Genomic DNA, 18,283 nt, shown 5'->3' with positions numbered 1-18,283 from the left:
CGGGCGGCGGGAGGAAGGGCCGGCGGGGACGATGGGCAACGGGATGTGCTCCCGAAAGCAGAAGCGGATCTTCCAGACGCTGCTGCTGCTGACCGTGGTCTTCGGCTTCCTCTACGGCGCGATGCTCTACTACGAGCTGCAGACGCAGCTGCGCAAAGCCGAGGCGGTGGCGCAAAAGTACCAGCAGCACCAGGAGTCCCTGTCCCCGCCCGGGCTGGGAAAGTGGCCTTGGTGAGCCGTTGGCATCGCGGGGGCCACCTCTGACCTGCGGGGACATCGGAGGCGAGCCCTGCAGGGTCGCTGAGCCCCGAGTGCCAGGGGAGATGACATCCCCGTCGTCCGGGTTCCCCAGGCGGATCCCTTTGAAATGGGTAGCGCCGGCCCCTGGACCCGCCGGGCATTGGATGGCCGGGCGCACACCGACTCCTGTCTTCCAGCGCTTAGCAAAGGCGCGGCGCTGTCGGGGCAGGCGAGCCAGCAGCCCTCGCTCCCCTTCTGCCAGCCCGTCCCAGAGGGGCATGGTTCCCTGGTTCTAATCTAGCCACTTGCTTTTCGTTTGACGTGGTCAGTAGCCCAAGAAATGGGGAGTTTGGCAGAGGTTTCTCAAAGCTGTTTTTTTTTTTTTTTCCAAGGGAAACTAAGCCATAACACAGCAGCTCAAACTAATGGCCTAGTCCCGTGGAAGGCTAGTTTCTGGTAACTTAGTAGGGTGGACTTTAGAGGTATTGGAAAAGTCCACACTACTACTGTTTACCATCCTGCAGGTATGTTTTTGCGGGGGGAAAATGTTTGTTTTCCCGAGTAACATTTAGTTTATCACAGAGGTAGAGGTGTGTGTGTGTATGTGTGTGTGGTTTTACAGTTAGCTTTGAGAAGTCCAAGAAGAGAAATACAGTGTTTTCACTTTACCAGACATAGCAAGCACAACTTGAGCAAGACCTGCAGAAAGACTTAAAGTTCTATCCTTCTCTTTTCAAATCTCACTTAATGTAAATTTCAGAAACATAAATGATGCATGACTGTACAGTAACCACCGAGTTGTCTTCTTAAGAGCAGAATCATCCTGTATGCTTTGCCCAAGTAGCGTATCTATATTTTGAAAGCTTTTACTTGTACTTGGGTTAGTTTTCAACACTTATGCAGCCCTCTGTCCAACCAAAATAATAATGAAAAGCTGTGAGTAGTGAAATGTTGACAGTCTTTGCTGATAGGGCACATATAGCTTATTTCATATTACTGTGAGGATAGGAGCCGAATAGATGTATCTGTCAGTGTGTCTGTATACAAATATAAAACAGATGCCTTTTCGTTACTTCAGCTATTTTGAGTGTTTTCTAGTAAAAAAAATTAAGATGAGTGAAAATGATACACGGCCGATGGCTTGGTCTTTTTTGCTCTTCCCAACTTAGCAGAAGGGAAAGTATTTTTAGCTTACTGAAGCTACACAGCCACAGACAGTGAAAATATGTGAGCTGGGCTTGCTTCAAAAGGAAAACCTATTTTTGGTACAGTCTTAACTTAAATTTTTTTTAATTTGTGGATGTTTATCCATGAATAATGTTGGTATTCAAAGTATGGGTATATATTTATTTACTTATTTATTTAGATGATGGCGGCGGCTTCCCCGTGAAGTTCAGTGCAGTTAGACCAAGGGAAAATTTTTCTGTCTAATAGTACAAAGGCAGGGCTGGATGTTCACAGAAGGGGCTTGTGTGGTGAACTCTGTGAAGTGGTTGCCTTGGTCTCTTACTTTAGGAGACCCATGAGAGCAGGTGCTATCAGCAGCATCCTCAACACTGCACAGTGCCTGACACTCAGGAGGGGGTCCATATATATTCATTCAGTCAACTAATAAAATTATCCTGAGCCGTGGTGAGGACATTAATCCCAAGCACATTAGTCTGCTTTCTTGGGCTCCACTTGCCAGTCTCTGCTTTGGAAAAAAAAACAAACACATAACGGCAACAAAATATTTTGCCCCAAGTAGCGCATTTGCCTCAGCTGCCAATGTTGAAACTCATTGACCAAGACCCTGCGTTCTGAGACATGGCCTTTATTTGCAGCATTCCATTTTGAAAGTCAATTTCAATGTCTTTTCTTCTTTTATATGCCTTCTTTCGGTGGTCGTGGGGGGAGTGGTCGTAAGTGGTAACACAAGACAGTTAAACTGCACAACATTTGCTTTGCTGCGGAAGAAAAGATGTAGCTAAGTTTGAATGACTTGCCTTAAACTCCGTTTCTTAATTTTACTCTTTTGCCATTTCCTCTTGAGTTGTGGTGCTGCAACGATTATAACATGATTAAGCATGAAGAATTGTTTCCCAAGCAGGCTACAGTGTATTCTTTTTAAAATGGATTCCCGATTGACTTCTGTAGCATTTATTTTGATTTCACATCTGCAGGCCAGGTAATGAAGCTTTTCTGATGGTATGCAGGTTTGCTTCCCTTTTCCAATGACAAATGACATTTTACTCAGCAGTGCTATGTACCACCTGCACTTGCTTTTAGGGCATTAAACTCTCTATTCTCAAGACTTGTTTAGTTTCCTGAGATCTCTTGATCTGTCTTGGATTACGATCAGCGTTAATTATGAGTGGCCTTCTATAAAAAGTATGACTCCTGAGCCCAGCCGGCATGGCTCAGTGGTTGAGCGTCGACCTATGAACCGAGCACATGTCTGGGTTGCGGGCTCGATCCCCCCCCCCCCCCCCCCGCGGGGGGGGAGAAGGCAGCCAATCGATTCTCTCTCATCATTGATGTTTCTATCTCTCTCTCTCCCTTCCTCTCTGGAATCAATAAAAATACATTAAAAAAAATAAATGACTCTTGAAATGTTTACGTAGTTTGGCCCTATAATCTGAAGGTACACATTTGTTAAGTGAGCATATTTAGGATGTCTTCAGTTTAAGAATGGGTTGTACTCCAGAGTTTATTTTGAAAGGCGGTTACTTCTAACACCTAGTGTATCTTATAGTAGAACAGTTCCATAAGTAGGAGATGGTAGGGTGACATGGGGGACGTTCCAAGACTAGGCAACCCTCTCCCCACTAAATATAAATCTGTATGTCTGCCAGCCTATCTATGGACTGATCTGTCCGCCGTCCATACTGTACCTTAATGATGCTGAGGAGCGGGGCAGAGGTTACATACTGTTGGCAGAGGCAGTCCTACAACCTTTGACCAGCACCGTGTTTCCTTAACCTTTTAAACATTTTTAAACTCCTCTCAAGTGGGCCATGCACCATTCTCTGAGTCCACACACAATGGTTCTCCGTTTTGACTGGCCATTAGAATTACCTGGGCAGCTCCCAGACCAATCACATCACAATCCGGGGGGGTGGAGCTCCCCTGGCAGCCTCCCCAGGTTATTACAACGAGCTGCCAAGTTGAGAACCACAGCTCCATAATCTTAACACTGAGCCACTTCACACAGTTACTGTACCTGCTTGGCCGCAAAGACACTTAAGGCTTTTTTTTTCTTGAGCATGTGATTCAAATTCTAGTCCTGCAACTTTTTATGTGAACGTGGGCCTCCGTTTTCTTATATACTGGAGATTAGAATGACACATTTCATAGGGGTATTGTGAGGGTAAAATAATTAATCCCTATTAAACTGGTAGCATACCTGGCACATAGTAGGGACTGCTCATTGAAGATAGGTTGTTACTATAGTCACTGTCCCTGTTCGATGTAAGATATTTTATCTCTCTTCCCAGGTTTGTCATGGGTAAAAATTTTTGAAATTCACAAAATTCGTTTTCCTAGTGAGCCACCTCCTCTTATTGTACGTAAATGAATGAACATAGAAGAAAATAGGTGAACTCTCATAAATCTGAGTACTTTACTCTGGAAAAGGGGCTTTCCTTGACAATTTAAACTTGGAATATGGTTACTGATTAACTCTCTTCTGTGTCATTTCAGATTGGGAGAGGGTGTAACTGCTAGAGGTAGGCAATAACCTTGTGCAATAAGATCTGGGAGTGAGATATAACTTCAAATGTTTTAAAAGTAGAAACAGCCCTGGTCTATGTGGCTCAGTTGGTCGGAGTGTTGTCCCATACACCCAAAAGTGGCAGGTTCCATTCCTGATCAGGGCACATACCCAGCTTTCAGATTCGATCCCTGGTTGGGGTGTGTATGGGAGGCAACTTATTGATGTTTCTCACTCTCACATCAATGTTTTTCTCTCTCTCCCTCTCTGTCTCCCTCCCTTCCTCTCTCTAAAAATCAACAACAAAAAAGTAGGAGCAAAGTGTCCTTCATTCCTAAAACACGGTATATGACATTATTGTAGTGCTCTTGGTCTTCCCAGTGATGACCTGAAGTCATCAAGGAAAGGTTTAGATAATGTTTTCTATGCTTCTGTTCCAGATAAGTCCAGGTATGTGTAGGGCAACAATTTAAAATAAAAAGCCTTTAGTGTTTCTAAGGTTATATTGTTTTCTCAGTTAGTTGCCCTTTGCATTGTGTTCTCCTAAGGGGCAGGATGGTCTGCTAGCCAGAGGCTAAACACATTTTATTGTAACTGGTTACTTTGTTTTCACCCTACCCCAAATCTGCTTAAAAAAGGAAAAGAAAAAAGAAAAGAAAAGAAAAAGTCTCTTTCAGCTCAGAGCCAGGCTTTTTTTATTCTTTCATCTCCAGTGCCTGGTGCTGGGCAATATAGCAGGTGCTAAGTAAATAGTAGGTCTGTGACCTTGTGGTATTTTCTCTCTGCCAATGAATGGGCTTTATATATGGTGGGCAATTAAGTGTAATGGATAAGGGCTGAGAAGTCAGCGCTTGAATTTGATTCCTTGCTCCCACCCCCAATAGCTGTGTGATCGTCTGCAAGCTACTTAACTTCTCTGTGGCTCGTTTTCATTGTATGTGGTAATCAGGATAATCTTTATATATAAAAGCCTAATATGTAAATTGTCCCTTCGGGAGATTGACCGGGAGACTGGGAGTTTAGTTGCTCACTGTGATGTGCACTGACCACCAGGGGGTGGCGTGGAATGAAGCAAGGCCCCGGCTGGCCCTGATCGCTGGCCAGGCCTAGGGACCCTACCTGTGCACGAATTTCGTGCACTAGGCCTCTAGTAGTGCTTATAATAGGTTATCGCAAGGATCAGTAGCGTTAGCCAGTATGAGATGCTTAGAAAGCTGTAGTCTGTACTTTGGTCTATTGGGGAACCTCATGTACCTTAGAATGGTTCACAGACCTCAGTAATTTAAACCCACAGGGGTGGGCAGTGTGTTATAGGTTTACGAATTTTCAAGTGCAAAGTTAGTTTCTAGTAAATAAACATTTTCACTGAAGTACATCTTGCAGTTAAAAGGAGTTATTCATCAAGCTGTTTTTGTTTAATTCTATTGTATTTTAAAAAATAGAACAGATTCTCTCTCTCCCGTTTTTTTGGGGGGAAGCAACCTTAGTTTTGGAGGCCTTGCTTCGGCAAGGCTGAAAAAAAATGGAACAGGAATACTTTCTGGGCTCAGTAGTTTTTATTTGAATGTAAAACCCTGCCTTAAAATCCATTTCCTGAATAAAAGAGAAAAACTTCTAGACACTTTTTGAAAAATGTCCTCAATTACGTATTCTGTTGAATATATGTAATGTGCAGAAATATTTGATTCTACACATTTCATCTGCCTTAGTTATCCCTGTAAATGGGAACATGCCACTGTAGGTTGACATGTAAGATAATGTAAGAAAATTGCTCATTACTGTGAGCCTTTAGCTTAAGTACCAGGTGGGCTGAAAACCTTACCTTGAAATTAAAAAAAAAATGTCTCCTGCTGTTCCAAATGCAGTTTCTTATAGGACGGAGGCACAAGGCCAGGTTTCAGTGACTTTAGGAACAAGTGAACTGGAGTTGAGGAAATGACGACTGAAGCTGCCGTGGACCAAAATACAAAGGATTTGAGAGAAACCAGAAGAAGGGAGAGAGAGAAAAAAGGGGACTAACATCAGTCTATGATTTTCCAGGCATTGAAACATTCTTGCTCACATCTTTATGTCCAGAAAAGAAACAGGGATTAATGAAAGGAGAGTGGGTTTGGCATCAGATACAGTGTGAATGCATTTCTGGTGTTTGCCAGTAGAATGACCTTGACCTCTCTCAACTTCAGATTTAATTGGGGATAACAATGACTGTCTTGCACACTTGTATGGATTAGAAATAATACACTTAAAGTGCACAACATGAATGCTGGAGTGAATAGCAATGACAATTATTGGGTGATCAATAAGGAAAGGTTTAGACCAGCCGTGGGCAAACTACAGCCCGCGGGCCGGATCCGGCCCGTTTGAAATGAATAAAACTAAAAAAAAAAAAAAAAGACCGTACCCTTTTATGTAATGATGTTTACTTTGAATTTATATTAGTTCACACAAACACTCCATCCATGCTTTTGTTCCGGCCCTCCAGTCCAGTTTAAGAACCCATTGTGGCCCTCGAGTCAAAAAGTTTGCCCACCCCTGGTTTAGACCAATAAGGAAAGGCTACTGTTGCTGGATTAGTATCACACTGGTTATTTGGCCATCGTTTGCTATATCTAGTACAGCAATTTTCAACCTTTTTCATCTCATGGCGCATATAAACTGATTACTAAAATTCTGTTGCACACCAAAAAAATATATTTTTTGTCAGTTTGACAAAAAAATAGGTACAATTTTGATTTTCACACTGGGAGGCTATTACTGTGTTGGCTGTTGTCAGTTTTTTATTTGGCAATCTAAGGGAAAAGAGGTCTGTGCCCCTGACTAAATAATAGTGAGGTATTGTATGTTTATTTTTAAATATTAATATTACTTTTTAGAGAAAGAGGAAGGAAGAGAGAGAGAGAAACATTGATTGGCTGCCTCCCTCAAGTTCCCTACCAGGGATTGAGCCCACAACTGGGGCATGTCCCCTCACCTGGAATTGAACTGCCAATCTTTTGGTGCAAGGGACACGCCCAGCCAACTAAGCCACAGGTATTGCATGTTTTAAAAATTCTTGTGGCACACCGGTTGAAAATCGTTCTGTCTTTCCTATTGTTTTGACCCTTTTGTGGGGAAGAAAAAGATCTGAAAACACTTTACATGGTTGCAAGTAAGAGTTGCTGTCTTCATTGTGACCACTAAATATTGTTATTTTATCATTCAGGACAGAATGTTTTTACTTCTTTTGCCAGTCAGTGGTTTGTGGGGTTTTGGCTTTGTTAGGAGTGAAAGTTTTATATGTAATGTAACTTTATTATAAAATGGCAAACTATATTGTCCTCCTAAGCTACTGTTATTTGAAGTGACTTTATTAAGATAGAATTTTAAAAATTTATTTGAAGGAATTAAATTATTTTAAGTACATAGCATTTATTGATTGTCTACGGTGTTCAGGAACAGGCTTTTTCTCATTTAGCAGTGACACAAGCACTTTAATGTGAATGAGCAATCTGAGGCTCAGAGAGGTGAACTTGCCAGTATCAAGGTCAAATCCAACGAAACAGCTTAGAACCCTAATGTGACTTCCTAGCTCATGTTCTTTCCTCAGTACTCCATTGACCTAAAAAATTATCTTAGTGTCTCATGACAGTATTACTGGTTTTGAGAAAGTAGGTTAGATGAGTCATATGAGGATTCAAGATAAAATTTAGATCAGAGGTAACTGGTGTGATTATTTGATTTCCAGAGTGTAGGACTTTTGTTTCTGTTATGAAAGATGATTTTGGGTGATACTGAGTTGATTTTAGGCGGCATGCAGAGGCCACATAAAATAACATCAAATCATATAATTAAAAAAAAAACACGCCCTTTTGAATTCCCTTTCGGTGTGTTCTTGACAAATCAAGTAGAAACTCTCAATTTGATTCTAGAACCTCTACCCTAGATAGAGTTGCTCATTTGTTTTTTTCAAAGAGAGCAGATTTCAGGGAGCCAACAGCCTGATAGCTAGAATTTAATAAATGTTTTATTGCACTTAACTTTTACAGTTACCATCCATGAATGCCATGCAAATCAGATTTTTCATTTATAATGTACTAGCATAAAGTTTCCTTTTTAGAAGTGTTTTGTAGGGGGAAAAGTACAGGTTTTGTGTGCCTGAAGTAAGAACTCACTTTGGGAGTACCTGCCTGAAGGTTAGGAATGCATCAGCTCTTCAAGTCTGATACGAACACTGCATCTTACAGTGAAGAAGACAGTCCTGAAGCCGATGAGTCACTTACCATGTGTCTCAAGCTAAGCGCAGAGCCCATGCATCCTGCCCTGCAGTACGACGTGGCGCTCCGCACAGACTCTGCTCTCTCTGGACAGACCAGCAGCACCCACCCCGTCAGGACAGAAGTGGGCGTTGCTATTTCTAACAATGCGGTGTCTCTCTGAATGGCATATCTGTGTTCTTTGCTTTTATTGGCCTGGGAGTGCTTATCCAGAGGACATGTCAGTCATTGCCCTTCACTAATAAGCCTCACTAAATAGGCTCATCGCCTGGAGGGACGTGGGCATGAAATAAATTGCTCTTTATAACTGTATGACATTTAAAAAAATATATATATATTTAACAACTTTTCGTATATAAAATGTCACAATATGATAGTGAATAGAAAAGTAACAGATACGCTGTCATTCTGAGTAAGGCATTATAGAACATTTGAATGACACCATTTCCTTTCCTTTGAGAGTAAGTGAATTTAAGAACAATCTATAATTATTTTAAGAGAGATAAACATCCCTTTTTCCCATTTTGCATCCCATTTAAGCCCCTTTATGTGGAGCTTTGGTTACAAACAAACAAAAATCTACAAATTAAGATATTTCAGAGAGCTTAGACATTGCTTGGATGCTCTGGACAACAGCTTGATGCTATACTATCAATATCCTAAACATACATTAAAATTGAGTAGCTGATAATTACTTGATTATCTAGTTTGGTTAGTGTAGAACAGTTTACCAAGTTTTACATTGTTAAGATTTAATAATATGAATCTATAATTTCTATTATATCAATCTCTTAACCCCGTGGTCGGGAAACTGCGGCTCTCGAGCCACATGCGGCTCTTTGGCCCCTTGAGTGTGGCTCTTCCTAAGCCTTAGGAGTACCCTAATTAAGTTAATAACAATGTACCTATCTATATAGTTTAAGTTTAAAAAATTTGGCTCTCAAAAGAAATTTCAATCGTTGTACTGTTGATATTTGGCTCTGTTGACTAATGAGTTTGCCGACCACTGTCTTAACCTATTAAAAAACATTTCAAGGGGATTTTTAAAAGGACTTCATATCCTTTTTAAAGGTTTGATGCTATAAAACATATTAAATTGTACATATGTCACACATCTCTTTTATTAGAAGATGAAAAATAAATTCTCTTTGCTATCTAGGTGAGCATCAGCTCAAAATCCAGAAGTCATCTAAGTTTGATCTGGGTGTGGGTGAAGCTCGTTGGGTTTAGTTTTTCCAGCAAGTTCCTCTTCATCTGCAGGCCTATGAAACTAAGGTGTCACGTATTCTGACCTTGAAACAACCAACATACAACGGGGTTGGGGGGGCAGGCGTTAAGATGCCTCCATAGTCTTGTTCATCAAAGCAGAAAATCCAAGGTATGTAGGACTCACTGGTTCATCGCAATTCCGAAATCCAGCTGGGCAAATACATGGTCCTTGCATAGGTTTTCAGGCCTGGGAATAATTTTCCATGACTGTTTATTCTTCTGTTTTGGCTATTGGTTCCACTTTCTGAATCATCCTTCCTTTTTCATGGAAGGTGTTATGTGCCTGTTTCTGAGTTTTCTCAGCCTGCTTCCTGCCGGTAGAACTTTTGGGATCTATGGCCCTTTTGCATCCAGTACTGTCTCTGTCCCTTTCAGTCCAAACTGGCAGTTTCTGCTGATAAAATGCTCTCGAAACTTTTGTGGGTCTTCTGTGAAACTCTGTTAGACAAAAACCACACCCACATATTTCTTGAAGGTAAATCCTTCTCTACCTTGGGCTTCTGCTGAGACTGAGGAGAGACAACGCCCTTTATCTTCCCAAAGGCCTATCGGAAGGACCTGCAAGTCACAGCCTTAAACTTTTCCTGTGGGTCTGGCTGAATCACTCTCTGAGACACCACATTTCCAAGCTCTTAACAAGGATTTCAAAAGCCACACTTTCCATCTCATCTTTAGATCATGTTCTTTTTTCCTAACAGTTCCCTGGAATTGATCTTTGCTTGGAAGCTATTTCTTAATTTTAGCCTTGTTTGTAGTCTAAGAAGGCTGAGAATGCTCAAAACCAACAAGTCCTACCTTCTTTCTGTTTAGTAGTCCTTCCTTCTCACAGTTTACTGTGAGTAACAAGAAGAAACCAGGTAGCATCTTCAACATTTTGCTGGGAAATCTTAGGTAAACCACCCAGTTCATTTTTTACTTCTCATATACCTGCAAGCGACTGCAGGTCATGTACCTATATGGAAGTGTGGGTATTGGTAAGCCTTCTGCCACAACAGAAGTTCCAGCTTCCAATAAAATTTTCTTCACTTTTATTTACGCCTTTACTGGCAATCCTTTCAGAGCCAGAATTCTGTGGACACGTGCTCAAGGCACCTTATCCTCTACTTGCACCCCTCGTAAGGCCCACGACACAGTCCCAGTGCTGCTCCCACCTTTGAGTTACTGGTTACGACAGCACTTCACTTCCAAAATCTGTATTAGCTACCCCGTTGCACAGCAAATCATCCCCAAACTAAATTTCCTTCACAAGCTAACATTTATTGGACACTTTCTATGTACCAAGCCACTGTTGTAAATCGTTGTCTCGGATTATGCAACCGAATGTTTTTGAAAAAATGTTTTGCTACATATTAAAATGTGATTTACCATTTAATTTGAAGTAAGAAGTGGCATTTGAAATCATGGCCTCCAGAAGGAAATTGTCTAAAGCATCTTATCTGGAAGAATTATGATGAAAAGAGTGGTCCAGGTAACTTTCTGAAGTACAATCCCAACCTGTAGGCTGTCAAGAGAAATACCAAAGTGGAAGGTGTCATGTCCTTGGGGAGTTTCAAAATCCATTGACAAAATGTGAAAATTTCCCACTGCTACAAAGGACTGTATTTCATTGGCAAGTAGATGGGAATGCAGTGCCGTGTGTTAGTTCATATAGTATTTTCACATGCTTCTGAATGTTCCTTCTGACTTTATAGACTGTGGTCCCTGGTGAAGACCTTGCTATTTAATAGAAGATATTTAAAAATATATATATTTTATTGATTTTTTTTTTACAGAGAGGAAGGGAGAGGGATAGTTAGAAACATCGATGAGAGAGAAACATTGATCAGCTGCCTCCTGCACACCTCCTACTGGGGATGTGCCTGCAACCAAGTTACATGCCCTTGACCAGAATCGAACCTGGGACCTTTCAGTCCACAGGCTGATGTTCTATCCACTGAGCCAAACCAGTTAGGGCCAGAAGATAATTTTTATAGAGTTTTACTGGTCTTGGATAACAAAATCTTTTATTTAAAGAAAGTGTAAATGGAATGCCAATTTCAACTTGTTCATTCATCCCTACTTTGAAAGTCAAGTTTAAAATATTGCAGTTTATGAGTATTCTTTTGTGATATTGATAAAATAAAAGTAGAGCATAAAAGCATATTATAAAAAAGTCATTCATGTTTTCTGAACAATTGTAATTCCAAATTCATGGTATGACCTCACTCTTCTAAACATATTTTAGTAATTAGAAATACATGAGATAAATATTTCTATTTTCCTTTTGACTGGCCTAAACATATCTCTATAAGAGATTGGGAATTGGATAGAGAATATTTTGTCAAAAGCTTTGAGGCCGTATTCCATTCAACAATTAAGGAAGAATTCTGTTCTTGTCAGTGAGAAGTGACTGTTGAATTTCTGTTGAATCAGTGATTGTCTCTCTGCCCCACTCCAATCTGTGTGGGTGCCAGGTTACTGCCATGATATCCATTGTCACTTTATGTTACTGTGGACTTCTCTTGGTGTTAATCATGTGGATACCATAAGTCTCCTGTGACATGTGGTCTCTGTTCTCTGTCCCCAAAACCAAAAGGGCAAATTTCCCTCCATGTTCCACACTGAGGTGCTAATGTGCAGTGTGATTCTTACGGAGATTCACAGGTTAAAATTTTGTTTTTTAATATATCTTTTATTCCCTGGATTGATTAGGGTCCAAATGGACTGAGCTAAAGGAAGCTCTTTTCTGTTGAAACTGTCCAAGGAAGCAGCAACCAAGAGTTAGCTAGAATGGTGGTATTTGTGAGTAACCCTTAGAAATCTTCATCTGTGGTCCCACAGTAGCAACACTTTGAGTACAGGCTGCACCTTTAAAGAAAGACTGCTTTGTTGTATTTTTGGCCTCCAGCTGTTCTTACAACTCATTCCTAAGACCACATTGTGGGTCTTGTCTCTGACCTTCTCTTCCTTTCGGGAGGCATTTTCTATTTGGGATCCATGGGGGTCCATGAACTTCCTGAAAATATGTCACTTTTGTATATGTGCCATCTTCTAAGACAGAAGCCATAGCTTTTATCAGATTCTCAAAGCCTCAGTGACCTGAAAAAGGTTAAGAACCACACTGCTTTAGGGTAAATTCTTCTTTCTGAGGTATTTTTAAGTCCACCTTGGAATTTGACCTCCCCTGGTCCTATCGCATGAATCCTTGAAAGTAGTTGGGTTTGTAATGGGGTAGCAATAGTCATTTCTATTCCCTTAAAGCTCTAACCCACTCCACCCCCTCAAATTTAAGAAGAATCCTAATTAGGGACCTAAATGGCATTTAATAGTTGCATTCCTTAGACTCCATTAGTAATTGCCTTCATAAATAGTAAAAAGTGCCTGGCAATTACATGAGAAATTTATACTTTCCAAATTGCTTTATATTCATGATAGCATTCCCCCCCACCCTGAAAACTATACTATGTTATAGAATAAAGCAAAATATGCCATATTGTGACCAGTTTAAATTGGGGGAAACAGATGTCCCACAGCCAGCCAGTGACACACTTGGTATTGATGCTCACGTTGCCTGATTCCTAACTCAGGGCCCTGACTAATCCTCAGTTTCCAAGGCTCCCTTGCCCTGGAACTCACTATAATGAGGTTTTAACAGTAATCACAAAACAGAGTTTCTTTCTGACTTTGCCTCATGGAGAGAACTCAATCCTTTACAGATTCTGTCAAACAGTAAATATTCCCAGATGGGGACTCACCTGGATTAGAGAACTGGTCTCCTGGGAGTCTACCTGCCAGCCCCCACCTCTGCCCATCTCTGTGTCTAAGGAAAGTGCTAATGGCTGCTCAAGCTACTCCTTCCTGCTTCACCTCAACAGCTTTTTACGTCAATAGCGTGTTAACCTTGTTCCTTTTTGGATCGCACATGCCCTGGAGGATCCTGGAAGGCTCCATGGAGATTGGGTTCCAGTGTATTAGACTAGTAGCCACTGTGGTGAACTTGGCTTCCCACCCTTTCCATCCTATCTCTCTGGCACGTTGTCCTTGATCCAAAAATAGGGGCTGGGGTGGTTCTTTACCTTGGGGTGATTTTTTTTGGACTCCTATGCATGCTGGGGTATAGACAGGGCTTAAGCTCCGGCTCTTTTCACCACAGGCTGTCACCTCCTGATAGCAACTGTGGCTTCATCCTGACTCTAGAGGTGACTTTGAACCTCACCACTCAACTGATTCTCCAGCTGTGATTTTTAGTTTCCAGGTGTAGAAGCCAGATCACTCCTAAATAAATCATAGATTGGTGGAGCGGGAGAGAATGTTTGTAGAACCCAGGTTGCAAAGAGCAGCATATGGTTATGTTTTGGTTTGGCCTACACAGCACTCTGAAAAATTTCACAGTAGTTGTCTACAAGGAAAACGATATTTTATGTAAACATCCGATTCCCGACTTTGAAGTCATAAGATCCCTGGACACTCAGCTGCATTCCTGCATCGTGAATGGCTCACATTTTGAACGGAACATGTGGGCTTCAGTTGGCAAAAATTCTAACTGGGGATTCTTTATCTTGATTAGCTTCTGTGGTTTATCAATGAAGAAAGCGAGCCTCAGAAAGATAGAATGACTCGACATCTGTGCTTTCCAGTGTAGCCTTGGCCATGTGTGGCAAAAGCACTCACAATGCAGCTAGTGTGCTTGAGGAACTGAATTTTAAATTTTAATTAATTTAAATTTAAAAATTAAAACAGAAGTATTGTAAAATATTTTTCTGTCCAACACAACATTATTGTTTTGGTGACACTACATTCCGTTAACTGTTGTCTTGCAATAGATATAATGAGTGGATTACAGTGTACAGATACTTTCTACTTTTTTAAAATTTGCGACTGCTGGAAATTTAAAAATTACACAGGTGATTCACAGTGCGCTTCCGTTGGACCGTCCCGACCTGGCAGAGCCCACAGATTGCTGGTGGCAGGTGTGATGTTTGTCGGTAGATACCCACAGTTATAACCGTATTTTTTCTCCATGACTAAAGTGTTACCCAACTTTTCTTCTAATCCTCAAAACATTTTCATTATAATATATAATCTCACAAACTCCTGTAGGAAGTTAGTTTTCCTCATTTTTATGTGGTATATGATACAGAAGTGCTTTTGTGTAAAAGAAAATTCAGCTTTGTGTATTATCAACTCTTATATAATACAGGTAATTTTAAAAATAAAATTAATATTCATGATACATATGACTACTTTTAATTTTTAATACCATTGAAATAATATTGTATTTGATTTTGGGACAGATGTATAAGATATGTAGTCTAAAATTAGTTACATATTGTAGCCTCAAAACCAGACAAAATTACTTTTAGAGCTAATATATTGTGTTCTTATATTTGACAAGATAAGAAGGAATCAAAAACTTCACAAACAAAACACTGGGTATGAGAATAGCCCAGTCAACTCTAATATTTCCTTTTTTTGACATTTTAGTTATTGAACTATAAATTGTAACATATATACATAGAAGTGCACAAATTGTAACCATACAGCTTGATGATTTTTGAAAACATTTGTGCACCAGCAACCTGATCAATTCACATAACAATACCAGCACCTTGAAGTTCCCTTGAACCACTTCAGTCTCTGCCCCCACCTCCTAAAAACAATCACCATTGATTAATCTTGCCTGTTTTTGCACTTTACATAAAGGAAGTCAAATAATATATACTCTTGTGTCTGGCTCCTTTTGCTTAACATTGTTTTTGAGATTCACCCAAGCTGTTACATGCATAGATTATTAGTTTCTATTAATATGCTATTGTGTAAGTCCATCACAATTTATCCATTCTATTGACGGACATTTGGGTAATGTCAATGCCTGTTGTTTTGTTCGTGTGTGTGTGTGTGTGTGTGTGTGTGTGTGTGTGTGTGTGTGTTTTTCAAGGATTAGCAGTTTCTTAAAGATCTTGATGACTATTTTGAGTAAGATAATACAATTTATGGACTGTTTTGAGAGCATTCGCAAAATTGTTACCTTATTATTGCCCCTCTCTGAGTACTAATTTAATATCCTTATCCTGTCTGTATATGTATTATTAGTATAAATTTAAAAATATGATCCAAAATAAAAATAACTAAAACCTAATGTTCAAAACACAAGCATTGGTATCATTGTTCAGCCAATGATAAGCTGCCCCAGGGCCTGCCCAGATATGAGCTCACTTGTCTCTTCTCTCCACCGTCATTCGTGCTCATTTGATACATTCTTTTTCCATTTGTATGGAAAAAAAGCGGTAATTTTTAAAGTAATCAATTTATCTATTTTAAAAGAAATTACAACGGGTTCAGTTACTGCCTTTTGCTAAATTTATTTCCTGAAACATGTTCCCGATCCCCCTGGTTTGGGATCCAGAGTATAACTGAGTACTCAGGAGGAAAATTATGGAATGAATGCAGCACCTGGTGGTGCTTAAGCTAGCCTTGAGAGCTCTTCTCAGTTACAATTGTGTGAGTTTAAATTCTGAGCTGCCAGCTTAAATGAACAATAGTGAAAATAAGAATTACCTGTAGTGACTCATGCTAGGCAATTTGTTGATACACAGTACATTTCACAGCATAGTTTTGCTTTATTGTATATAAATGGCAAAAAGGGCAAGGTGTTCTTGGAATTGATCCATGAAAAGCTCTAAATATTGCCTTCAAAACCTGTGATAATTGAACTTGTGTTAGGCTACAGTTTGTCTTCATACAAATTATGCTAGAAAACACTAACTAATAAAATATTTGTGTAAATAAAATTTTATCCCTTTTTACATGAACAGATTTCTAAATATTTAGGAACATAAGGAGGAAAGATAGCTTCCTAGCCAAAGAATTAATGGATGGTTCTTATCTGTAGATTCAGGCAGGCCCTAAAAGCATTAGTGCTCTAAAGCAATATAGAGAACAGACTGACAGCTCTCAGAGGGAAGGGGGCTGTGGGAATGGGTTAAAAGGTGAAAGAATTAAGCCAAAAAAAGAAAAACTCACAGAATAGACAATACCATAGTGATTACCAAAGGGAAAGCAGGGGTTGGCGGAGGTAGAAGAGGGTATAGGGGGGATAAATAGTGATGGAAGGAAACGTGGCTTGGAGAGGTGAACACACAATATATTATGCAGAGGATGTATTACATAATTGTATACCTGAAGCCTATGCAATTTTATTACCAATGTCACTCCAATAAATCAATTAAAATTATACTTATTGAACTCTTCCTTAATTCAAGAATTTTACTAACTCCCCCTCCCAGCACTAGATAGTTCACACCTGTGAAGTTTTGAAGGGAAGCTATTTAGAAACTGCTCAAAAAAATCGGACAAGTGGCTTTGCATTATATCAGATATTTAAGGAGGTGCTTTACTTGTAGTTCACTTGGAGGACTGGTAGGTAAATTGTAGAAACATCTGAGGTTACAAAATTATAACTTGGGTTTCTTTAAATATGGCTTATTCAGTATTATAGTTTATTTCTGGAAATCAGACTTTAGTTATAGAATGAATGTCTTTTTGTGTGTGACTTTTCCTTTAAAAAAAAAACCCTTTATTGAAAATATTTCTGATTCTGTTTTCTAAAATAGAGGATAGCTAAAGAAATTACTGTTAGTTTAGGACAGGTAAATCAAGAAGATGTGATTTGATGCAATTAATGTGACATGAGTAGCCTTATAAAGGTACAGAGCATCAATAGATTAGTTATTGCTTTATAATGATTTTTAAAATTTCAGTGGCTTACATTAATAAACATATTCATGTTCACAGTCTGCAGTTGGCTGTGTCTTGGCCATTATGGACTGGGCTAGTCTGGGCTTAACTTGTCTGGACCTAAGTATACACAGCAGGTTTTCAGTGTCAGGCAGACTCCGAATGCCTCCTCTCTATGACCAGGGCCAAGAGGATTTCGTCTACCTGAGGGGGCCCTTCTCAGAGTCCACCCTGAGAAGGAGCGCAAACGGGCGAGTGCTATCATGCGCCACCTCTTAAAGCCTTGCCTTGGAACTGGCTCACTGTCATTTTTGTCTACATCCCACTGGCCTAGCAGTCGTGTTGTTAGTCCCAACATTAATGGGTTGGGATGCAGAAGGATACTCTGCCCACAACAGGAAACACAATAGCATGAGTGACAGGGTGTGGGTGTGTGAGGGGTGAAGAATTTGGAAGTACAGCCCCATCTATCTTAGTCACTTTCAAAGTTAGTACCCTGTGAGATAAACGAAGAAAGCTAATTTTATTTGAAGAATCATTTTACAGTGATTTGATATACACTTTTAAAAAGATTGACATGTTAGCCATGTTTGTATTGTCTTGGCAAAGGGTATGAGTTTATAATGAACAAGCACTTAGCATAAATTGATAACAAAGGGCAATAAGTAAACATGTCCTTTTATTCAACAAACTTTTCCTGAAGCACCTACTGTCCACAGACTTTGTTGGGATATAAATTTTATTATATAGGCGCTGGTATCAAGAGATAGAATTATGACTCTGCTCTTTCAGTAACAATAAGTAGAACTTCTCCATCAAAGTATTTCAGCGTTCATGGTGCTGATGTTAGCAGCAAAAGTAGATGTGACAAAACATAGGATTTATTTTTATATAAAAACTTATGTGGGTACAATAAAAAAAACAAACAACTTAGAACATGGACCCATGGATGGTTTTAGGCATTTAAAATTTGGGGTAGACTTCTTGTGGACATATATAATACTTTGCTTTTAAAAAAACTATTGTATAGTCACTGAGATTAAATGAAAAAAATTTTTTCCATTAGTATTTATTTGAAAGTTATAGTGCCTACTATGGCAACTCTATATGTTTA

At 39.8% G+C, this 18,283-nt stretch overlaps 1 protein-coding gene across 1 annotated transcript in view; it reads left to right on the top strand.

Annotated features, from left to right (window-relative positions):
• Nucleotides 1–6: 6 nt before the first annotated feature.
• The window catches only part of GOLIM4 (golgi integral membrane protein 4), a 76,462-nt gene continuing 58,185 nt past the window's right edge, over nucleotides 7–18,283 (top strand). The window contains exon 1 of the mRNA XM_014533561.1: nucleotides 7–217. Coding sequence (XP_014389047.1) covers nucleotides 32–217 — 186 coding nt within the window. The 5' untranslated portion in view covers nucleotides 7–31. The remainder of the gene's footprint in view (nucleotides 218–18,283) is intronic.

The sequence above is a fragment of the Myotis brandtii genome, unplaced genomic scaffold (genome assembly GCF_000412655.1).
Source record: "Myotis brandtii unplaced genomic scaffold, ASM41265v1 scaffold99, whole genome shotgun sequence".
NCBI classification, from domain to species: Eukaryota; Metazoa; Chordata; class Mammalia; order Chiroptera; family Vespertilionidae; genus Myotis; species Myotis brandtii.
This window is presented reverse-complemented; position numbering and strand designations above follow the sequence as displayed.